Source organism: Gracilinanus agilis, chromosome 5, assembly GCF_016433145.1.
Source record: "Gracilinanus agilis isolate LMUSP501 chromosome 5, AgileGrace, whole genome shotgun sequence".
Lineage (NCBI taxonomy): Eukaryota > Metazoa > Chordata > Mammalia > Didelphimorphia > Didelphidae > Gracilinanus > Gracilinanus agilis.
In genome coordinates, this window is record NC_058134.1 from 298,317,728 (window position 1) to 298,344,143 (window position 26,416).

At 34.9% G+C, this 26,416-nt stretch overlaps 1 protein-coding gene across 1 annotated transcript in view; it reads right to left on the minus strand.

The window, feature by feature from the left end:
* TMTC1 (transmembrane O-mannosyltransferase targeting cadherins 1) overlaps positions 1-26,416 on the minus strand; it is a 275,250-nt gene that overhangs the window by 181,134 nt on the left and 67,700 nt on the right. Inside the window, exon 4 of the mRNA XM_044679272.1 lies at positions 20,053-20,253. Coding sequence (XP_044535207.1) covers positions 20,053-20,253 — 201 coding nt within the window. The remainder of the gene's footprint in view (positions 1-20,052; positions 20,254-26,416) is intronic.

Sequence of the window (26,416 nt, forward strand, 5' to 3'; positions counted from 1 at the left end):
CCTCCTCAGTATTTATCATCTAATTAAATTCCTTTGGTCACAGCTCTGGAGTTCCTCATACAAGCAATGGGTAGAATTTCCATTCTGTATGTGGAGAGTATTTAAAATTTTCAAAACTTTGTCAAAATACTCCAGTTTGGTCTGTAATTCAAGCAGCTTAGGTTGTTGCTGTATATTCTTTAGGAGAAGTAAATAAAATGGGAAATATCTGCTGAAAATAAAAACTGCCAGTAAAAGAATTAAGTAGAGCCAATCTGTACTTGTTAACTCTACCAACTCAAATTGTTCTTTCAGAGTTTCAAGCATGCTTTGTAACAGCATTATTCCTCAAAAAAAAAAAGCTAAATGGATTTTATTTACAGTGAAAATAAAAAGATCCTGACTAGAAGGGAAAGAAATCTTTCAGGTGTTAGGTAAGTGGCTTGGAAAAGCTATTCTCCAGTCCCTTCCTCCCTAGGGGCAAAACTGAGAGAGAGAACCATAGGGTATTTGCATAGAAAATGAAGGCTTCTCTAGGTGTTTTAGGTCGGGAGAAAAAAACTGAAAAAAAAAATAAGTCAGAGACAAAATCCAAAAAACACTGACTCCAAATCCACTGATTTGGGTTATCTGCCTTCCCTGTGAAAAAATCTTCAGTAGCAGCCATTTTAAACAGGAGCCCAGAGTCAACGTTTAAAAAAAAATTCTGCTTAAAACTAGAAGGGGGGTGGGGCTGAATAACACGTTTTTTTTTGCTGTTCCACACTGTGTTCCCCTGCTGAAAAATGGCTAAGATAGGCTGGAAACCCACATTGGGGGGAAAGGGGTTTGAAAGGGTTTATATGTCACCCTCTGTGCAGGACCAAGAAGGTGCTTCCAAACTCCAAATAGCTCAGACTTCCCAGCACATCTAAGCAATAGGGAGACTGGGGAGGGAGCAATGGTACAAACAGCAACATCAACAGCAGGGGAAAATGTGGCTTGCAAAATTTATCTTAATTTTTTTTTAAGAATTCTGTCCCTTTGTGGTCACCAAATTGCAAGATTAAAAATTAATGTCCAAATACTCCAAGTATTATATTTAACATGATTTATTAATAATAACTTGAAGTAAAAGAAAATAAAAAAAGCTAGAGTAAAGAGGGAGCTAACTCAGCCACGGATGCAAGAGAAGAGAGCAAGAGGCAGAGTTACACCAAACTTATAAACATTATGTAAGGATACTATGTGCATGAAGGGAAAAGGGTTCTGGGAGATGAAGTCTAAGGATTCAAGATTTTCTAATTATACGATATGCCCCTTCCCTTTGTCCTTGATGTAAGCGAGGTAGGGACTGGGTCCATCCATGCAAATCTAGGACTAACATAGCAAGGCAGGTTCTTCTCCCCTGTTGGGAAACACCCACAGGGACCAGCCTCAGTCCCACCAAATAATCAAGGCAACCACTTCCCCAGCTTCTATATCTCTTTTTGTCATCACATCTGACTTACCACCTCAAAACATTCCTATAGTAGTTTATGGCACCTCCCTCTATGTTTGGACAAATTAGGCAGGAGTAGTTATTCCATGAAAGGTCTGACAGTAATGCCAAGAGTAATATTGACAAGTACACTTAGGATTTGCAAAAATCCTACTCTTTCCCTTGCATTGTTAGGCAAAGTCTCTACAAAATCCCCTTGAGGAGATCAAGAGTTTGGTTCTTCTGACTTGTACTGGACAGAGTAGATTAGAAGGGAAAGACCTATGCTTATTGTATAAAATGAGAAGAAGAAATTTACTGACTTACTGGACACTGTAGTGACCACAAATCATTTGCCTTGAAATTGGGCAACTATTCAATCATCTGTAAATCTTAATGGCATAGGACAAATAGGACTCCTCCACATAGAAATCTCTGGCAAAACTGGAGTATTCAGACCTTATGCTATACCAGTGATTCCCAAAGTGGGCGCCACTGCTCCCTGGTGGGTGCTGCAGCGATCCAGAAAGGTAGTGATGGCCACAGGTGCATTTGGGGGCAGTGAATAACTGTAAGGGGGCGGTGATAGTATAAAAGAAAGAAGAGAACATTTAGAAAATTTTATTTATGTATTCCACTCATAACGTTTAATTTTTCTTTGAACAACGTACTGGACATTGGCTCGGTTCCACATACTCCCTCACTTGCATTGAGGTATGTGCAATCGCGCACTGCTACTGTTCATGTGGTGCCACTGAATTGCCATTCCAAAACACGTGAGCACTACGAGCATTGCTGCAGGTAACTGCCACTCATGCAATTGGTCAATCTCAAGGCCAAAGCCTGGAACAGCAGCGGTAGTACTGGCTACTGGCAGTACTACCAGCAGATTTTGGAGCACGCTATGAATCAGAAGATTTCCTGTAATTATTACGCGTAATATAACCCAAACAAAGGTTAGATTGTTGTGATATTGTGACAAATTAAAATTAACTAACAAATAGTGTGACTATAATTGGTGAGTATTATTTATTTTCTAATAATTATATGTGCTTTACAATTAATAATATCATGTTTATTTATTTCATTGGTATTTATTTTAGTTTGTTTTTTACAAAAATATTTCAAAAAATTACTAAAAAATATTATTAAAAATACCTCCATAAAAATTTTATTTTTTCTTTCTACAGATAATAATGGCTCAACCAAAGAAAAAATGTATTGTGGACAATATAATATCGAATATTTGAAATATGGTTTTATTGAGTCGCCTGTAAACAATACATAACCAATGTGCCTGATTTGCCAAAAAGTTTTATCAAATGAAGCTATGAAGCCTTCCAGACTACAAGAACATTTGACTAAAATTCATGGTGATAAAAAAGATAAGGATTTATCTTATTTTCGAACACTAAAAGAAAAATTTATCAAACAACTGACATTGGCAAAACTCTTTTCAAGCACAACCACACAAGATAGAGATGGCTTGCTTGCTTCTTACAATATTTCGTTAATGATTACCAAATCAGGAAAACCTCATACTATTGGTGAAGAACTAATTATATCAGCTATAAGTCAAGTGATACATACTCTGCTACACAAGCCAGCATTTGATATTATCAAGAAAATTTCATTGAGCAACAATACATTGCAATGAAGAATTGATGAAATGGCTCAAGATGTTGAAGATTCATTGTGTGGATATTTAAAAACATCTTGGTTTTCTATTCGACTTGATGAGTCAACTTTGCCAGGAAATGAAGCTTTACTTTTAGCATACGTGCGGTTCACAAAGGAGGAACAAATTTGCTAAGGATTATTATTTACAAAATATTTGCAAACTGAAACTAAAGGAGAATCAATATTTTATGCATTGGATGAATTTTTTAAAGAAAAAGAAATACCTCTGAATAATATCTTATCAGTAGGCACAGATGGTGCTCTAGCAATGGTAGGGCGCTACAAAGGTTTTCTTGCATATTTAAAAAACGAGGTGCTGAATGCATTCACAGTACACTGTATCATCCATCATCAACATCTAGTTGCCAAAAATTTAAGTGCACGCCTACATAATTCATTACAATATGTAATTAAAGCTATAAACACAATCAGAAGCAAATCATTGCATGACAGATTATTTAAACAGCTTTGTATTGAAAATGATGAAGAATTTAATCGTTTGCTGCTTTATACAGAAGTTCCTTGGTTGTCAAAGGGTTCCTGTTTAGATAGGTTTTATAAACTGTTTAACTCAGTGCTTGAGTTCTTGAAAGATAAAAATGATGCTTTATGATACAATTTAATTCAATCCAAAAGTGACATTGCTTACTTGGTAGACTTGTTTCAAAAATTTAATAAAAGTAATCTTCAGCTTCAAGGTGATGAAGTGAATTTAATAAAAACAAAATCTGTTGTTTCTGCATTTGTGACAAAACTTCTGTACAAACAAAACTTTGGACAAGGGGAATTCAGCCAGTTCCCAAATTTATCAGGAGCAGAAAATAAAGATGAAGACATATTTTCTTGTTGGGAGCACTTGGATGCGCTCCCCATTCAGATTTTAATCAACGATTTGATGATATTTTGAAAATGAACATACCTGATTGAATTTTGGATCCTTTTTCAAGTGCAAACACCGAAGAATCTCCACAGTTAGAAGAATAACTGATGGAAGTAACTACAAATGATGAATTGAAATTTAAATTCAAAAGTGGCTACCAAGAATTCTGGCTGCAAAAGGAGATCCCTACAGCTTATCCTGAAATATGGGCTGTAATTCAAAAGTTCTTATTTGCATTTCCTTCATCATATTTAGTGGAACATGGACTCAGTGCAGTAACCAATTTATTAACAAAAAAAAGAAACCAACTGCAAATAGTCAATAGCGGTGATTTAAGATTACTGCTGACGAAAATAGAGCCAAGGATTACTAAATTGGTAGCAACACACCAGGTTCATCCTTCTCAGTAAGATGATTTCGAATGTTTTAACTTTTTTTGTATTATATTCTATTCTGAGTTCAATAAATAGTTTGATAATCTGAAAGTTCAATGTTTCTAATTTACACCTTTCTTTACTATATTTTACAAAAAAGGTAGAAACATTAATACATATATCTTTCCTATTAATTGCTATTAAAATTTTTAAAAAATTAGTTTCCAGGGGGTGCTAAGAAATATTTTTTCTCAAAAGGGGGCAGTAGGCCAAAAAAGTTTGGGAACCACTGTGTTATACCAAATCTTCCTGTGAATCTTTGGGGGCTAAACCTACTTAATGACCTTGGTCTTATTTTACATGTACCTCCTCATCAAAATTTTTCATAGGGACACTGATTACATTTAATCACACCACCCCTATAACAGCCAAAAAAATTACTTGAAAGTCAACATAGCCTGTATGGGTAGATCAGTGACCATTAACAATGGAAAAACCACAGGCAGCTACTAAATTTGTTCAACAACAATTACAAATGGGTCATGTAAAACCTTCCACATCTCCCTAGAATGTGCCTATTTTTGTTATTAAGAAAAAATCAGGGAAATGGAGTATTACAATACTTAAGGGCAGTAAATGTAGTAATGGAAGTAATGGGCTCTTTACAACCAGGGCTTTCAGCAATTTCAGCTGTTCCAAAAGATTTCCATATCATAATTATAGAGTTAAAAGACTGCTTCTTCACAATTCCTTTACATCTAGATGACTGCAAATATTTTGCATTTAGTTTGCCCTCAGAGAACTTAAAGGAACCAATGAAATGTTTTGAGTGGAAATATATGCCTCAAGGCATGACAAACATCCCCACCTTGTGTCAGAAATATGTAGCACAGGCAGTAACTCCAATAAGAGAAAAATACCCTGAAGCCTATATCATCCATTACATGGATGACTTATTCTTGGCACACCCAAACAAACTGGTTTTGCAAGATAGTCCTTGGAAAAATTCCAGAGAAAGTACAAATCACTGATCCTTATGAATACCTAGAGCATATAATTCAAGGATCAAAAATCAAACTCCAGCATGTTGCTATTAGAACAGAATATTTAAAAACACTTAATGACTTTCAAATTGTTAAGAGATCTTAATTGGCTTTGTTCTTCACTTAATCTTACTGCAGGGTAATTGAAAACCTTATTTGATATATTGAAAGTTGGTCCTCAACCTACTTCCTTAAGGCATATCACTCCTGAAGCCTAACAAGCTTTGCAGATAGTTAAGCAAGCCCTTACCAATGCTCAAGTACATAGAATAGAATGTGTAGTTAAAATGTTGTACCCTAGGACTATGTTCCACAGAATTCCTTTAATATTTCCCAGAATTCCTTTCCTCTCTCCACCATGTTGTGTCCTCATGTTTTGTAAATAAGGTATAACCCTACCCATTCTCTCACTCTTCTCTGGTGGCTCTGTGCTCTCATGGTCTCCACATGTGTGGTACAGGGAAACTTCTTCCTTTCCTGAGGCTATTACTTTCCTTTTGCTTCAAGGATTTTTAAATAAACTTTATAAAATGTAATACTTGGAGTGTTTGGATATTAAATTTTAATCTTACATATTTGGCGACCACGAAGGGATGAAATAAAAGATTTATAATTTTCTTATATTTAGCCAAATCATCGATTTTAACATTTACAAGATGTTTCTCTTCCTGTTAGTCTTCTAATATTACCCACTGTGAAGGGTTACATTTTTGGAGTAGGAGTTTGAACAAAAGAACAGAGAGCAGTTTCTTAAATACTAAATGCTTAGTTTGTTATTAGGAAAACACAGATAGGAAATAGAAAGAAGGAAAGTGAGAGTAATCTTATAATAGCTTATAACTATACATAAGATCCCAATCCTACCTAAAATGTTCCTAGAAAACGCTAAATCTATCTATCTTTGAGAGCAGTTGCTTCTGCCAGACCCAGGCTCCGGCCTAATTTTTCTACTCTAACTATCTAATAATTTACACACTATCTACCTATCTACCCAAGATGATCAATAACCAATAAGGCTATAAAATCCATTACTCTGACTCCAACTGTCAATTATATCTCACAGTCCCAGAGAGAGAGAGCCACACACTCCTCTCCCTAAGGGACCCAGAGATAAAAGTCCCTTTCTAACTGCCAGGCATAACTAAAACTCTGTCACACCCTTCTAACTGTCATCAACTGGCAGTTTGCACAGCAGTGGGACTCTTATTCAGAAATCTTTTTGCTCCCTTATCTCTTAAATAGAAAAAGGGAGAAATTAAGAAAAACTCTCAACATATCCCCCCTGATATCCATTGGGAGACCAGTCTCCCCAATGGAGCTTTCAACTAAAACTATCCTTTACTCTATATTATAAACAAGAAGAAGTGAAGCAAGAAAGAAAGAATGAAAGCAAAACAATTCTTGCAACATGCAAGTCTCAAATAATATGCAATTCCAAATATTTACAGTAACAGAATCACAAAATTCATACTAAACTCTACATAAATAAAGCCTATTCTTATTATACTCTACAGAAATAAAAACCTACAGATATTAATCCAAATAAACCTTGTAGTTGCTATGCACAAAAAAACAAGAAAAATAAACAAGAACCTTATATACACATTATATACCTCTAAAAATAAACAAGATACTATACCTATCAAACTACCAAAAAACTTTTTTCACTCAATTAGAAAAAACTATAACAAAGTTCATTTGGAAGAACAAAACATCAAGAATATGAAGGAAAATAATGAAAAAATCGTGAAGGAAGGTGGCCTAGCAGTACCAGATATTAAACTGTACTATAAAGCAGTAGTCATCAAAACAATATGGCACTGGCTAAGAGACAGAAGGAAAGATCAGTGGAATAGACTTGGGGTAAATGACGTCAGCAAGATAGTGTATGATAAACCCAAAGAGCCCAACTTTTGGGACAAAAATCCACTACTTGACAAAAACTGCTGGGAAAATTGGAAAACAATATGGGAGAGATTAGGTTTAGATCAACATCTCATACCCTACACCAAGATAAATTCAGAATGGGTGAATGACTTGAATATAAAGAAGGAAACTGTAAGTAAATGAATTGAACACAGAATAGTATAGTTGTCAGATCTCTGGGAAAGGGAAAAATTTAAAACCAAGCAAGAGTTAGAAAAAATTACAAAATGTAAAATAAATAATTTTTATTTTATTAAAAAGGTTTTATACAAATAAAAACAATGCAACCAAAATCAGAAAGGAAACAACAAACTGGGGAAAAATCTTTATAACAAAAAATTCTGACAGAGGACTAATTACTCAAATATACAAGGAGCTAAATTAATTGTATAAAAAAGCAAGCCATTCATTCCCCAATTGATAAGTGGGCAAGGGGCATGAATAGGCAATTTTTAGATAAAGAAATCAAAATTACCAATAAGCACATGAAAAAGTGTTCCAAATCTCTAATAATTAGAGAAATGCAAATCAAAACAACTCTGAGGTATCACCTCACACCTAGCAGAGTGGCTAAAATGATAGCAGGGGAGAGTAGTAAATGTTGGAGAGGATGTGGCCAAATTGGGACACTAATGCATTGCTGATGGAGTTGTGAACTGATTCAACCATTCTGGATGGCAATTTGGAGTTATGCCTAAAGAGCTCTAAAAGACTGCCTGCCCTTTGATCCAGCTATACCATTGCTGGGTTTGTACCCCAAAGAGATCATAGATAAAAAGACTTGTACAAAAATATTTATAGCAACGCTCTTTGTGGTGGCAAAGAACTGGAAAATGAGGGTATGCCCTTCAATTGGGGAATGGCTGAACAAATTGTGGTATATGATGGTGATGGAATACTACTATGCTCAAAGGAATAATAAACTGGAGGAATTCCATGTGAACTGGAATGACCTCCAGGAATTGATGTAGAGTGAAAAGATCAGAGCCAAAAGAACATTGTATCACCTGTGGAAAATGGATGGTACTCATGTCCCATCATTTGGAAAATTGACCTATGTTCATGTCATAATAGATACCTTCTCTCAATTTCTATTTTCCACTTGTTTAACAGTAGAAACAATAAAACATGTTATTAAACATTGTCTTAATGGACTTGCATATACTTCAAAAACATTCCAACAATTTTGTGCAAAATTCCCCACTGAATTAAAAACAGGCATACTTTATAACCCACAAGGAATAGTGGAAATAGCACATTTGAATATAAAGAGACAAATACAATGTCTCAGCACAACACCTCTTTGACAAACCTCCCCACAATATTCTTAAACACACTGTTTAACATGTTAAATTTTTTTAAACTTGGAAAAAAGGGGGGATTTCCCTCAAGAAAAATACTATTCTGCCACACACCCAAAGTATCAGCTAGTTCTGTGGAAAAATGTTCTTACTAATAAATGGCAAGGTCCCGACCCAGTATTATTCTGGGGAAAAGGCTCTGTTCGTGTTTTTCCAATAGATTCTCCATAGCTTAATTCAGTAATGAAAAGCCTGGTGAGACAGTATGATGAAGCAGCTACAGGACAAGATCCAATGCCTCTTCAAGAGAATCACAAGTCATCTACCTCCTCGCCTGGCTCATCAGATGATGATAGTTGATAGTAACAGGCTTTCAGACCCTGGCAACAACATCAGTATCAGCTTACCAGTAACTGTTTGTGAACACTGAAGCATGAAAGAAGAACTGATATTTGTCAAAGTCAACCTCTTTGCAGAACAACTCCTTTTCTGATTAAGAGAAATTTGTCCTGATTAAAGCCTGCTTCAATTCAATGAATGAGACTTAATCCCATTGAGCTATGCTCTGAGGACATGAACCAAAAATGGGACTTTTAACTGATACAGAAATGTTACAAAATACCCCAGATGAGATTGTCTTATAAATTTATGTTTTCTTTGCCATGTTTGTCAGTGTACATTGGGAAGTTTTGAAATTGGGAAGTTCTAAATTGGTAAAAACAAACCACAGCAAAAAGAAGTCTTATGTATTTCTCTCTCTTTATTCCTCAGTATCCCTAGACAAAACTGAGGAAGATAGACTTGAGGTTATGAATCTTTGAATCTCTTAAACTCTTAAAAAAGAAACAATCTTAAATCTTAAAAAAAGAAAAGTAATGTGTGCTTTAAACACCACAAGAAAAAATAATTAAATCGGTCAAATATTTCCTTCTCTTATCCCTTGATGGCTGTGAGGAAGGAGAGGAAGAAAAACAAAAAGACAGAAAAAGAGATGATTTAATCCCATAATTGGAAGTTCCATTGGGTTTTAGAGTATATCATGTCAACTATAAAAATTTCAACTGTATTGTACCCATGAAATGACCCTCTTCTTTTATATTCCTAAACCTTGGTATTGTGAAATTTAAATTAATGTAAAAAATTCCAAGTATTATATTTTATAAAGTTTATTAATAATCACTTGAAGTAAAGGGAATTAAAAACCTAATTATCTAACAAAAATAAGACCATGTGACTATGTTCTCTTGCCTCTCCCAAAAAACCCACTTCAGCCAGCTGCAATCACAAGAAGAGAGAGAGAGAGGGGAGGCAACACAAAGCTTCTATCTTCCCTATATCAGCACATAATGTGAGAAGGAAAGTGGGGTGCTGGAAATTGTAGTTCTAGGGTTCAAAGTATAATTACAAGTATTGAGAAAAATTTTTACCTCATCACCAGAAGATGGTGACACTCTAAACATACTTAGTACAAAAACCTTATATCAAACACTTGTTTCAGAATTGATTAGGGAAAAAGATATGAGTACACTAACCCATAACAGAAATGGAAGAACAGAATAATTATTAGTAGTATTAACAATTATGAATAAAGCAAATTTGATGTGGAAGTTCTAGGGGTGGAGCAATCCTCAGCAGCTGTGTGCCACCATGAGAATCCTCTCAGGCCAAGATTAAAATATCACCCCAAAATGAATACAAGAGTGAAAGAATCAACAAGGAGACAGAAATAATTTTCAAGGAAGAAAAACCCAGGGGGCAGCTGGGTGGCTCAGTAGATTGAGAGCCAGGCCCAGAGATGGGTGATCCTGGGTTCAAATCTGGTCTCAGACACTTCCTAGCTGTGTGACCCTGGGCAAGTCACTTGAGCCCCACTGCCTAGCCCTTACCATTCTTCTGCCTTGAAACCAATACCTAGTATTGATTCTAAGGCAGAAGGTAAGGGTTTAAAAAAAAAGAATATCAAAACCCAAAAGCTAGGCAATGAACATCTGGGGCACTGCTGTGAGAGGAGAGCAGACTCAACAAGAAGCTGTAGCAAGGAGGGAAGAACAATCCAAGAGAGAGCCACATACTCCCATTCCACTGTCTGTGGAATCTGCTGTCCAAGGTTCAGGGACCTATGCCTGAGTCAACATCCAGACCTTGAGATCCTACCTGAGCATAGAGAGGTACAAGCCAACCCATTCCCCTTGAAATTTCAAATCTGTGGAGAAGTCTGGAGCCAAAGCCCAGGGAATTCCAGTCTGAGCTTGGGACAAGGACTTTTAATTCGCACTTTAAGCTATTAGCATCTCGAGGGTCAACTGAATCAGCGTGAGGGGGTGGTAGTGAGGGGGAAAGGAAGAGGCTCTCAGAGCTTGCAGTACTCAGACCAGCACATCATTCTCACAAGTCTGCCTATAATTAAGACAGGAACAAGGAGAAAACAACAAAAAAAACCCATCTAACTCGAAAGAATGTTTATGGAGACAATGAGCAAGGTACAGACACAGAAGGGGACAGTGAAAGCAAAGGAAACACATACAAAGTCCAAAAAAAATGTATTGGACATACATCCTGGAAGAACTCAAAAAGGACTTCTAAAACCAATTAAGAGAGGCAGAGGAAAAGTGGGAAAGAGAAATGAAAGTGATGAAAGGAGAAATGAAAGGGATGCAAGAAGAAATGGGCCATTTGAAAAAGGAGAACCAAAAACTGACAGTGGAAAATCAGACATTAAAAATGAAAATTGACCATCTAGAAACTAATGATTTCATGGGAAATCAAGAAACAATAAAGCAGAAGCAAAGGAATGAAAAAATAGAGGAAAACATAAAATATCTTATTGAAAAAATAACTGACCTAGAAAATAAATCTAGGAGAGACAATTTGAAAATTATTGGACTATTTGAAAGCCCATGATTAAGAAAAAACCTTGGCTATCATATTACAAGAAATTATCAAAGATCACTGCCCAGAGATCCTCAAACAAGAAAATAAAATTGAAATGGAAAGAATTCACAGATCACCTCCAGAAAGAAATCCTCAAATGACAATTTCTAGGAATATAATAGCTAAATTCAAAAGCCACCAAGCCAAGGAAAAATATTTCAAACAGCCAGAAAGAAACCATTCAAATACTAGGGAGCTACAATCAGGATTATACAAGACCTAGAGGCTTGTACATTAAAGGATTGAAAGGCATGAAAAACAATATTCTGGAAGGCAAAAGATCTGGGTTTACAACCCAGAGTCACCTATCCAGCAAAACTGAATATGTTCTTTCAGAAGGGAAATGGGCTTTCAATAAGATAAAAGATTTCTAAGCATTTCTGAGGAATAAGCCAGACCTAAACAAAAAAGAAGCCCAATTGTGAGACAAAAGAGAAGACCCAAAAGGTAAAAATGAAAGAGAAATTTTAAGGGACTCATTAAGGTCAAAATGTTTATATGTCTACATAGAAAAAGGATTTCTTTAATTCTCGAAAACATTATCCTTAGCAGTGGAAAAGATAGGAGTAATTTATTCAGAATAAGGGTGGAAAAGTAAGCTGATTATGGTGATATGATATCTATGTAAATATGATATGGAACAATATGTATGTATGATATGTATGCATATGAATGATATGTAAAAAAATCAATCAAGGGTTGAAAGAGAGCACTGAGAGAACAGGTGAGAGAGAGATAGAATGCAGTAAATTATATAACAGAGGCATGAAAAATCATTATAGAGAGGGGAGGATAAGGGTGGTAATAGGTAATGCTTAAACTCTGCTCTCATTGTAAAGGGCTCAGAGAGGGTAAAACAAGTAGAGTCTTGTATTCTATCTTACCCTACTCAGTGGGCTATAGAATTCTATCTTACCTCACAGAGAAGCAGAGGGGAATAAGACAAGGTAAGAGAGAGATAACTGGAGGGATGGGGGTATTGGGTGAGGGGATTGATAAAAAGCAAAATACTGGTGAGGAGGAACAGAGAGAAGGATTTACACACACACACACACACACACACACACACACACACACACGCATACACATATATAAATACAGCAGGTTTAAAGAAGATAATATGGTGGAGGGCAATACACAGTTAGTAATCATAACATTGAATGTGGTTGGGATGAACTCACTCATTAAACGGAAGTGGATAGCAGAGTGGGTTAAAAATCAGAATCCTACTATACATTGTTTATAAGAAACACATTTGAGGCAGGGTGACACACAGATTCAAAGTAAAAAACTTGATCAGAATTTATTATGCATCCCCTAAAGTAAAAAAAGCAGGAGTAGCAGTCATGATACCAGACAAAGCCAAAGTAGAAATTGATCTGATTAAGAGAGATTAGGAAGGAAATTACATTTTATTAAAGGGTACTAAAGGAATGAAGTAGTATCATTACTAAACACTGATGCACCAAATGGCTTAGCATCTAGATTTCTAAAGGAAAAATTAAAGGAGCTGGAGGAGGAAATAGATAGTAAGACCATTTTAGTGAGGGATTTCAACCTTCCCCTTTCAGAACTAAATAAATCGAACTGAAAAATAAATAAGAAAGAAGGGAAGTGAATGAAATTCAAGAAAAATTAGAGTTAATAGATATCTGGAGAAAACTGAAAAGGAATATACCTTCTTCTCAGCAGTACATGGCACATATACAAAGATCAATCATGTACTAGGGCAGAAAAATATTGCAAACAAATGTAGAAAAGCAGAAATAATGAATGCAAGCTTTTGCAATAGAAATTATACTTACAAGAGTCCATGGAAAGGCAAATTGAAAATTTATTGGAAACTAAAGAATCTAATTCTTCAAAAACTGGTGGGTCAAAAAATAAATAATAGAAGCAATTAAAGAGAATGACAATAAGGAGACATCATAGCAAAACCCAGGGGATACAACCACAGCAGTTCTCAGGGGAAAATTTATATCTCTGAGTGCATATAGCAATAAAATCAAAAGGGAGATCAATGAATTCAGCTTGCAACTTAAAAAATTAGAAGAAGGACAAATTAAAAATCCCCAGATAAAAACTAAATTGGAACTCCTAAAAATTAAAAGAGAAATTATTAAAATTGAAAGTAAAAGAACTATTGAACTAATAAATAAGACTAGGAAGTGGTACTTTGAAAAAACAAATAAAATAGATAAAGTACTAGTCAAATCTAATAAAAAAAGAAAGAAGAAAATCAATTTAACAGTATCAAAGATAAAAAGGGTAATCTCACCTCCAATGAAGAGAATATTAAGGCAATTATTAAGAACTACTTTGTTTAATTATATGGCAAGAAATATGACAATCTAGGTGAGATGGGTGAATATGTACAAAAAATATAAATTGCCTAGATTAACAAAAGAGGAAATAGAATAGGTAAACAATCCCATCTCAGAAAAAGAAATTGAACAAGTCATCAAAGAATTCCCTAAGAAAAAATCCCCCAGGCCAGATGGATTCACAAGTGACTTCTATCAAACATTTAAAGAACAACTAATCCCAATACGATACAAACTATTTGACAAAATAAGCAAAGAAGGAATTCTACCAAATTCCTTTTATGACACAAATATGGTACTGATTCCAAAGCCAAGAAGACCAAAAATAGAGAAAGAAAACTACAGACCAATCTCCTTAATGAACATAGATGCAAAAATCTTAAATAGAATACAAGCTAAAAGACTCCAGCGAATGATCACAAGGATTTTTCACCATGATCAGTTGGGATTTATAACAGGAATACAAGGATGGTTCAATATTAGGAAAACCATTCACATAATTGACCATATCAACAACCAAACCAACAGAAATCACATGATTATCTCAATAGATGAGAAAAAGCCTTTGACAATATACGACACTAATTCCTATTGAAAACACTAGAAAGTATAGGAATAGATGGGCTTTTCCTAAAAATAGTAAACAGTATATATTTAAAACCATCAGCAAGTATCATCTGCATTGGGGATAAGTTAGATACCTTCCCAATAAGATCAGGAGTGAAGCAAGGATGCCCACTATTACCTCTTGTATTCAATATTGTACTAGAAACACTGGCAGTAGCAATTAGAGAAGAAAAAGAAATTGAAGGGATTAAAGTAGGCAGTGAGGAGACTAAACTATTACTCTTTGAAGATGATATGATGGTATACTTAAAGAATCCCAGAAAATCAACTAATAGGGGAAATAACTAACAACTTTAGTAAAGTTGCAGGGTACAAAATAAACTCACATAAATCTGATGTCTACATATTTCAAATAAAACTCAGCAGCAGGAGTTAGAAAGAGAAACTCCATTTAAAATCATTATACAATATAAAATATTTAGGAATCTATTTGCCAAGACAAACATAGGAATTATATGAACACAACTACAAAACACTTTCCACACAATTAAAACTAGATCTAAACAATTGGAAAACATTAATTGCTCATAGGTAGGATGAGCTAATATAATAAAAATGACAATCCTACCAAAATTAATTTACTTACTCAGTGCCATACCTACCAAACTACTAAGAAACTTTTTTATTCAATTAGAAAAAACTATAACAAAGTCCATTTGGAAGAACAAAAGATTAAGAATATCAAGGGAAAAAATTTTTTTTAATGAAGGATGGAGGTCTAGCAGTACCAGATCTTAAACTGTACTAAGAAGCAGTGGTCATCAAAACAATATGGTATTGGCTTAGAGAAAGAAGGGAGGATCAATGAAATAGACTTGACGTAAATGTCCTCAGCAAGATAGTATACAATAAACCCAAAGATCCCAGCTTTAGGGATAAGAACCCACTGTTTGAAAAAAGCCGCTGGGAAAATTAGAAAACAGTATGAGAGATATTAGGTTTAGATTAACATTTCACACCCTATACCAAGATAAATTCAGAATGGGTAAACTACTTAAATATAAAGAAGGAAACTATAAGTAAATCAAGTGAACATAGAATAGTATACTTGTCAGATCTATGGGAAGGAAAGAATTTAAGACCAAGCAAGAGACAGAGAATATTACAAAATGTAAAATGAATAATTTTGATGACATTAAAGTAAAAAGGTTTTGTACAAACAAAATCAATGCAACCAAAATTAGAAAGGAAGCAACAAATTGAGAAAAAACCTTTATAACAAAAACATCTAACAAAAGTCTAATTCCTCAAATTAATAAGGAGCTAAATCATTTGCACAAAAAAATCAAGCCAATAGACAAGGGACATGAATAGGCAATTTTCAGATAAAGAAATCAAAACTATCAATAAGCACATGAAAAAGTGTTCTAGATCCCTCCTGATTAAAGAAATGCAAATTAAAACAACTCTGAGGTACCACTGCACACCTAGCAGAGTGGCTAATATGACAGCAAAGGAAAGTAATAAATGTTGGAGGGGATGTGGCAAAATTGGGACACTAATGCATTGCTGGTGGAGTTGTGAATTGATCCAACCATTCTGGAAGACAATTTGGAATTATGCCCAAGGGGCATTAAAAGAATGCCTGCCCTTTGACTCAATCATACCACTGCTGGTTTTATACTCCAAAGAGATAATAGGGAAACATATTTTACAAAAATATTTGTAGCTGTGCTCTTTGTGGTGATAAAAAATTGGAAAATGAAGGGATGCCCTTCAATTGGGGAATGGCTGAACAAGTTGTGGTATCTGTTGGTGATGGAATACTATTGTGCTAAAAGGAATAATGAACTGTAGGAATTCCATGTGAACTGGAACAAATAAGAGGGGGCAGGTAGGTGGTTCAGTGGATTGAGAGCCAGGTCTAGAGACAGGAGGCCCTACATTCAAATCTGGCGTCTGATGCTTCCTAGCTGTGTGATCCTGGGCAAGTCAATTAACCCCCATTGCCTAGCCCTTACCACTCTTTTGTCTTGGAATCAATACACAGTTTTGATTCTAAGATGGAAGGTAAGGGTATAAAAAAAAAGAAAAGAAAAAGTCCTACCAAATTTCTTTTATGACACAAATATGATTTTGATACCTAAACCCAGAAGAGCAAAAACAAAGAAAACTATACACCAATCCCCTTTATGAATAGCTAGGTAAAAATTTTACAAAAAATATTAACAAGTAGGTTACAGAAATATATTTATACCAGGAATTCAGGGATGATTCAATGTTAGGAGGGAAGTAAAGTATATAATTTTGATTTCATGAAACTAAAAAGGCTTTTCTCAAAGAAAACCAATGCAGCCAAAATTAGAAGGAAAGCAGGAAACTTTGTGCAGTGAGGAATTTTACAACAAAGGTCTCTGATAAAGGCTTTATTTTTCAAATATATAGGACACTGAAGCAAATGTATAAGAATATGAGTCATTCCCCAACTGATAAATGGTCAAAGCATATGATCAAGTAGTTCTCATAAGAAGAAATCAAATCAATCACAAGAAAAAATGCCCTAAATCATTATTGATTAGAAGATGCAAATAAAAACAACTCTGAGATAGATATCACTTCGCATTTGTTCAGACTGATTAACATGACAGAAAAGGAAAATGACATGTTAGGGGGATGTGAGACACTCATGCACTGTTAGTGGGGTTGTGAAGGAGTCCAACGATTCTGGAGAACAATTTGGAACTATGCCCAAATGGCTATCAAATTATGCATATACCCTTGACCCAGAAATTTCACTACTAGTTTGTGACAGGAGTCTTAAAAGTACTGGAAATTGAGGGGATGCCCATCCATTGGGCAATGTCTAAACAAGTTAGGATAATCTGATGGTGATTGAATATTATTGTGCTCTAAGAAATGATGATGAGCAGGATTGGTTTTCAGAAAAACTTTAAAAAAAATCAACAGATCATATTCACATTGTGAAATTTTTTCCTGTGATCTCATTGGAATAGGGTCCTCCATGTGGAAACTCTTTCCACTGATGCAAATATGTGACTCAACTGTAATTTTTAGTCTTCATTTTTAGTTGCTTCAGGAACACAAAGTTTAATTGGCTTTTGGTCACACAACTAGTATGTATCAGAGCAGGACTTAAATTCAGGCCTTCTTGACTCCAATATTGGTGCTTTATCTACTACGCCATGATGCCTCACATGCATGTGTGTTGTGGTTCAGTCATTTTTTAGTTGTGTCCAACTCTGTGACCTCATTTGAGGTTTTCTTGGCAAAGATACTGGAGCAGTTTGCCATTTCCTTTTCCAGCTCATTTTACAGACAAGGAAATTGAGTCACAAAACCTTATGTGACTTGCCACAGTTAGTCAGTTTGTAAGGCTGGATTTATACTCGGGTCTTCTTGACTCCAGGTCCAGAGCTCTATCCACTTTGCCATCCAGTTGCCCATGCATGTGTATACATAAGTGTGTGTGTGTGTGTGTGTGTGTATACATCTATCCATATGTGTAGTTATATGTGTTTAATTATCTATATGTACATATATATGCACAGAGAGAGAAAATTGGCTCTTGATAGGATATAAGTTGTCTATTCCATATCTATGGATATCAAACTTAATTTGGTAACATTTGCTGCAAATATTTTTCCCACTTTAAAGTTTCTTAATCTATCTTCATTTTTCTTGTATATCTGTTTTTCTTATTTCATGTCATAAAAATTATCTATTTCATTTTTCATAATCTCTAACCATTTTAGTTAAATATTCTAATATATGCACTTATGGATGTTGATGTATGTTTACACACATGTAAATATGCCTTGTGTGTTTGCATATGTTCTCAGCCCACTATTCCTTTTCCACTACATTTCATCTTTATCAGAATTTCAGAGTTGGAAGGAATCTCAGAAGGCCTATTTTCCTAGCAATAAATGACCCTGGAATTATCTTCATCCACAGATATTTGTATTGTGCTTAAAGACAGGCAAGCTTTCTATACATATTACTTCATTTAATCCTCACAACAATCCTATGAAGCAAACAATAAAAATATTTTCATTTTTCTATGAGCAGAGGAAATTCAAGCGAAGCACATTTAGAGAGAGCCTCCTGGACACAAATACACGAACATACATACACATCACATATAAACTACTGTAGAAATTAAAAATTAATATTAAATAACTATTCTATTTTTTAAAGTTTTATTAATAATAAACTAACAAAAAACTAGAGTGAAAAGGTGCTAAACTAACATCAAACACACTTGTGAAGAAGAGAGGAAGAGGGAGGTGCTACAGAACTTATAAAACAATAACGTGACCACTGTGTAAATGGAATTAGCTCTGGCCCATGCATAGTCAAACTCTACTTACCCTGGGCATAGAGATGATATCATCGTCCCACCTCCCTCAGTAGGGAGGGGGATGAGTTACCCACACGTGACAATGAGTAACAAATCAAGAATGAGGGACGGCCCTTTGGGCAGTCCAAATCAGTGTTGAGGCTGCCATTTGTCCACTTGAATTAGAGGTGGACCCACGGGAAGTGACAAGAGACATGATCTCTTCAAGTATGTTGGTTACTTCCTGGTGAGGAGTTCCCGCTTTGAACTTGGCACTGAAGGATCTCGGCTGAGACCTCAGGCAGCTTCTACTCTGAATGGTCACGTGGGTAAGTTAGGCTGACTTCCTGGGCCTACCTTGGCTTTTCCAAACTCTGCCTTAAGTAGGCTCCAGCCTATCTGATTTCTAAGGCCTTGTGGCTTGTAGCCTCATTTATTTAGCCTTTTAACCTTCTCTCTCCATCCAGGCCTCTGCAGGCCTGGACTAGCCTCTCCCTCTCTCTATTTCCCTACCTTTTACCTTCCTAATTGTAAATAAACTACCTTAAACCCGATCCTGACTTGGGTCTATTTTAATTATGGAATCAATCTGAATGGTTGATTCCTGGCGGCCACACTTTAAATATATATCTATAAAATATCTAAAATCTCCCTCTAAAACCATACAAGGCACAGGAGAGATTAAAGGGAATTTTGGGAAATACTAAGGGGCTTGTGGGGGATGAAGTACAAGTTTCAAAATCTCCATTTATAAACTATATAAGTTCCTTCTTAATTGAGTGTATATATATATATATATACACCCCACCCCATTTTCCCCTTTCCATTCCAAATCACATCAAATATCAATATTTTCAGGGCCCCTCTACCATGCTGTGACAATCATGGATTTATAACTAGTAGATCATCCAGTCCAACCTCTTCATTTTATAACTGAGGGTAAGGCCCATAGAGGTAATAAATTATTAAAAAGTATTAAATACATTTAATATTAAGAATATAAAATAAAAATTATTTATTAAAATAAAATAATTTGCCCAAGGTGACTCAGCTCATAATTGAACTCAAGTCTTCTGACTCAAACTCCGTGCTCCCTAACATAACCAAAAGGAAAAGCCTCCCAACAAGCCAAACTCTTGTCACTTGTCCCTAATCCTCACAGAACAACTCGAATTCTTTTTGTTAACGCACGATGAAAATACAAACTGAAAACAAACTCATAGAATACCTCAGAACAGTCCACACCGCTGGCCTGGTCCCAATGAATCTTCCATTCTTCTGCTCAGTGGGCAATAGGGAGGGGCAAGAGTTCTGAGTCCCTTTGGGAGCAAAATGTTGCTTTGCATTGTCCTTCTGGGAGGAGGGTAGCAAAGCAAGGTCAGAGGCTACTGGCTTTTGAGAAATCCATTGTTCTGCTTCTTGGTTGCTCCTAAATACACATAAAATTAAAAATAAAGTAGATATTAGAAAGCAAAAAGAAAACAGAAAAATTATAAATAAAGCAAAACATTTGTTAGAGTTCTTTCTATTATACAACATTTGTTTTTTTTTTAAATATGATAAATTGAAATGAGATTGGGATTCACACCTAAAATGTGACTTTATTCAGTAACGAGTTTTCCTTTCGCTTGATAGATAGTATCAAACATGTGGATATTCATTTTTATTCAGGCTTCTTGAGTCTTCAAATTATGTCACACCAGAGAGAACCTTAGAACCAGTGCAACCGTCTCAGTCATTGGATGGGGAAATCGAAATCTAGCTAGCTTTGTTGGCTTTGCCAAGTGTGCCAAATGCCATATGGCGGGGGGAGGTGCCGATGCCATGACTGAGATAAGAATGTGGCCTCTTGAATGCAAGGATTTCAGGGTCCTTGTTAATTTACCTCTCTGCTATCACTTCTTGAAAAGCACGAAGGGGTTGTTTTTTTTTTTCCTGTTTTAACACAGAGTAAAAATATCACTTAACTAAAATACAAATTGCTACAAATCATAGAATTAGAATATGACATTTTATTTTGCCGAAGAGTAGTAGTCTTGTTTCCAAACTTTTGGGGTTATTCAGCAATCACCAAAGATGACTGTTATTCCTTATAGTCCTTTTTCAAAATCAAGTGGAAGAGGGGGCAGCTGGGTGGCTCAGAGGACGAAGAGCCAGGCCCAGAGATGAGAGGTTCTGGCCTCAGACACTTCTTGTCACTTGTGTGACCCTGGGTAAGTCACTTAACCCTCATTGGCTACCCTTATAATTCTTCTACCTTAGAACCAATAGAGAGTATTGATTCTAAGGTGGAAGGTAAGGGTTTAAAAAAAAAAAAAAGTAAAAGAGGGCCAGAAGTCAAGCTTGATCATGAAGGAGCTAAAGAATGAGGAAATGGCTTCTACAAATCTGGGAAGGCAGGAGCAAGAAGTGTTCTCCTTAAGTCAGGAGAGGAGGCCACAGGATTCTGAATCCTATCTAGCACTGCCCAATTATAATTTAAAATAACTATCTGAAATAAGCCACAGTCTTCACATTCAGATGTCATTTCCATTTATTGTCCGCAAAGCAAAGCATGCACTTGAAAGGTGAAGCCGAGAAAGAAAACATGAGGAAAGGAAAGGAGATTTTTATAGCTTGCTCTCTAACAGAATATCTTGTTAGTCAACATGTTTCTATATGGCAGTTGCTCTCATCCATTTATAAAGAATCCATTTGCTGAAATTTAATTATAAACACTGAAAAGTTAAGAGCAAAGGATAAGAGATCCAATATAGCCCTGGGGAAGAACTCATTCAGGCAGGTGGCTTTCAGAGCTGCACAAGCGTAAGAAGGAAAAGCTATTTGCTTAATGTGAGTTTTGATCAAAACATTAACTGTGAATCTTGTGCTTGCTTCAGCAGCACATATACTAAGACCATGAAGCTTGACATGACTATATGGTTGAAATTTCCTAACCATCCATATTAGACCATTTAAATATACTCAAATTCTCACACAAAGAGGCAGGAAGTTAATTAAATTTTAATGACTCATATCAGATTCTCACCATTCAGAAACATTGTTAGGTTTTTTTAAGCCAAAGAAAATAATGGAGTAGGGAAATTACAAAGACAATTTTTCCTTTTGTAAAGCTTAAATTTTTCTTCTGTTATGTAAAGAAAGAAATAAGACTCAGAAATAAAAATATGAAATGATGATGTCACCCTGAAATCGAATGTCACGCACCCTTTCAGTCTTAGAAGTTTTCCCCCATTGTATCGGAGATCTGTTCCCAAGAAGCCCGACACCAGAGCAGGGACCATCCTTTTAGTATCTGTTTGCCACTCCCTGATACCCCAAGCCTGTTTGTATCCTTCTCATTTCCTTGTAACCATTGTAATGTCAATCAATCATACTTCCCTGTCCCTTAGTTCCCTGAGTTCTGTTGCTTTTCGGAGAAATCGTCTAGCGGTGCCTTTGGTGCATTCTCCCAGGGATACCTTCCTGGAGTCCCCACGGAGTAGGCCCTATGAAGTTTTTGGCACTGGGCTCTGTGATGGTGGACCTATCCCTTTCCTGATTAAGGATTTGGTTTTTCTGACTATTTTAGTAGTTCTGTGTTTTTCCCAAGTTAACAATGACATTTGACATTATAAAACTGGTGACATTTATAGATCTCATAAGAAAAAAAAAACAGAATTTACCTAAATTATTTAAATTCTTTAGTCATTCTCATCTAGTCTAAGAGTTAAAAGGCCAACAGTATAAATATAGTTAAAATTTGTATGCTAGTTATGTGAAAATCAGGTCAAATATTTAAAGTTAATCTGAAAACAAGGTGTGATTATAATGTAATATGGCTTGTAAACTAACTGTAAAAGCAGTTCCATAAAACTAGTTACAAAAATATATAATTTTTATTTTATATATATGTACATATGTATATAATTTTATATATATATAATTTTTAAAATTGATAAAAAGGTGTATAATTAAAGTATATGGAGAGCCTGGGCCACATAATGGAAGAACAGTATAACTTTTATTTAACATTAATTCCCCCAGCAGTTATCCATTGCACAGGCCCAAATAGTTACATGGAGTTTCTCCCACTTAACTTTCTTGACTATTATCATTTATAACACGATCAAACTTCTTTTATAGTAACAAATATACTCTTAATTCTAAAACCAGAAAAAGATAAAGCAAAGAAAAAAAAACAATGCTGGTAATAAATACTGATAAAAATTTTTTTAAAAATAAAATCCTGGCTGGTAAAAAGAGAAAAATAATAGAAAAGCATATCCAAAAATTATTTTCACTATGATCAGGTTAAATTTGTACTAGAGATGAAAGGATGTTTTAACATGATGTATGCAACAAACAATTTGACAGGTTTTTTAAAAAAAAAACCATGCGATAATTTAAACAGATATAGAAATGTTATGGACAAGGCATGTAAGTTGTTTATGCTAGTAAAAGAGCACATATATACACTACAAAGCATAGGGACAAAAGAACCTCTTTTTAAATTATTATTTATTTTAAAATTCTTCTTAAAAATCAGAGTTCCCTCCCTCAAGCCTATCCTCTACTCATGGAGATGGCAAGCAAGATATGTTACAAATGTGAAATCGCATGAAACTTATTTCCAAATAAGCTATGTTGCAAAAATAAAGTGAAATGGTTATATTTAAATTTGCACTAAGAATTTATCAGTTCTCTCTCTGGAAGTAGATAGTATTTCTGATCATAATTCCTTCTGAATTGTCTTATATCACTATATTAATTAGAGTAATTAAAGTCATTCACAGTTGATCATTACAATATCGCTATTACCGTGTACAATGATCTCCTGGTTCTGCTCACTTCATATTGCATCAATTGATATGACTATAAGCAGCTTTGATTTCTTCTTATGAAAAGGATCTGAATATGTCTTTGATCATTTATCAATTGGGAAATGGCTTTTATTTTTTATAAATTTTATTTAATGGGGAAACACTAGCAACATTCCCAATCAGTACAAGAATAAGCTTTCTCTTCTATTATTCTAATAAAATAAAACAAAAAGTTAAAATGTACAATAGCCAAAAAGAGAGAGAAAACTTTTCCTTTTTGCTGATATTTTTTGTATTTAAAACTTTGTATTTAAAACTCTGAAAGAATCAGAAAAAATAAACAAACCCTGAGGTAATCAGAAACTCCAGTAAAGCACCAGGATACAAAATAAACACAAAATGTAACAATATTTACATAGAGCAATGATAAAAATACAGGGAAAAAATAATAGAAGATGAAGTTTCACTCAAAATGACTAAAAATGTATAAAATATCCACGACTCAACTTACCAAGTCGAATGCAAGAGTTGTATTGTAACATTTATGAAACACTATAGGAAATTAAGAACTCGTGACTGGATTCTGCCAGGATAATAAAAATGAGAACACTTTCTAAATTAATTTACAGATTTAATAATATCTATAAATCAAGATACAAAGTAAAGTAGCTTATAAAGTTGGATAAAACAATGACAAAATTTGGAGGAACAAAAGATCTAGACTATCAAGGAAAATAATATGGGTGGAGAGTAGATCTGAAGGAGAAAATTGAGTCAAAGGGCATGCACAGTTTAGTAACTGTTAGTGTGCTTATATTTCCATCTGTCATTTTCCTTTGCCAATCTGATAGATATCAGGCTGCACCTCAGAAATGATCTATCAGTACCAGATTTCAAATTGTACTGCAAAGCAGTAATGATAAAAAAATTGGTACTCCTTAAAAAATAGGGGTGATCAATATAAATGATTAGATATACAACATTCAGAAGCAAATGAACAAAGTAGTACAATGTTCAATAATCAAAAATTGCTAGGAAAACTGGAAAGCGTTGGGTGGAAATTATATATAGACAAACACCATATAACAAGATAAGACACAAATGAATGCATGACTTAGACATAAAAAATGACAACATAAACAAATTGGAGAAGCAAAAAACGAAATTTCCTTTCAGACCTATGAATAGAGAGGAGGATCACACCAGATAAAATGGACAATTTTGATTATATACAATTTTACATTTCTTCATGAATCTAATGCAGTTAAAATTAGAAGGAAAACAGGCAAATAGGAAAAGTATTTTCAAGTTCCTCTGATAAAGATCTCTTATCCAAGATAAGGAACTGGTAGAAATTTTTAAGACTAAAAGCCATTCCTCAATAGAAAAATGGTCAGATTATGATAAGCAAATTTATGAAGAAAGAAATCCAAGCTATCATCTCAACAATCATATGGAAAAAATGATCCAAATCAATAATCATTCGAGAAGTAGAAAGTAAAACAACTCTGAAGAACCAACAGTATATTATTAGTATGCTTATTTCTCCACAAATCCCTTCTGAGGGTGAAATCTCCTCCCCCTTTTTGTATGGTTATAATAGTATCAGCTTTTATGATGATAACACAGATAATATAGTTTGCTTCATATTGATTATAAACATTAGCTACAGTTTAAGGGTGGTATCCAATCTTGCTGACAAGCATTTTGAACTTTAAGTCTGTAATCCAAAAGTTCCAACCAAACCCGTATCAAACCCTGTTATGAATATCAGTCACAAACGTCATCCTTCTAACTGCTGACTCCTAGTTGTCAGCAGAAAAAAACACATTAGATCCTCACCCTTTACTGACAAAGTCGGTAATAATAATAGACATAAAGTGACCATCCATGGTATTTCTAAATACTTTCTGGCTTATTCAGCACTTGCGCGATCTGTCCATATGTGTTCAGTCTGTCTTTTAAGAAAGGATATCATCAGATTTCTATAAAAAAGGCGGTCTCCTAAGGCTCGGGGTCTCTGGTTCTGATCTTGACCAGGGTCCGGTTTTATTGTGAGACGGGTCTCCTCTCATTTATTTATTTATCCTCATCATATTTAGCTTGGAGTTTTTCTATTGGTGTGACAAATTTTCCTCACACCCTCCAGGATTTATCATTTTTCTCTTTTTTTCACCTTTGTCAATTTGATCACAAATACTGAAGGGGCTTGTGGGGAAATGAGCACCCTGTTGGTTCACCTATTCTGGAAAGCAAATTAGAACTATACCCTAAAAGTAACTAAATTGTGCAAAACCCCTTTGACCCAATCTGTTCCCAAAATAAATCAGAGGAAAATAATACATTATGTCTTATAACATTTATAACAACTCTTTTCATAGAAGCCAAAAACTGGCTACCAAGGGGATGCCTATTTATTAGTGAATGGTGAAGGTATATTTATATAATGGAAAATTACTGCCATAATAAATTATATGATGGACATTTTCAGAGGAAATGGGGAAGACTTCTAGGAAATGATGCAAAGTGAAGTAATGAGAAAAAGAAGAATTTATGCAATGACAAAAATAATATAACCAAAAAATTTTTGAAAGCCTTTGGAATTTTTATCACTGAAATAATAAACAATGATGCCAGAGCACTGAAGATGAAGCATTGTAAAAAGTAATTAGGGAAATGTATCAAAACTACATTTCCCGTGATCCAACATGGTCCAACTGGTTTCCGTTTCCGACGTCTTGACGCAGGGGAGCGCTTAAATCTCGTGGGTTAGGAGGGAGTGGTCTCTTT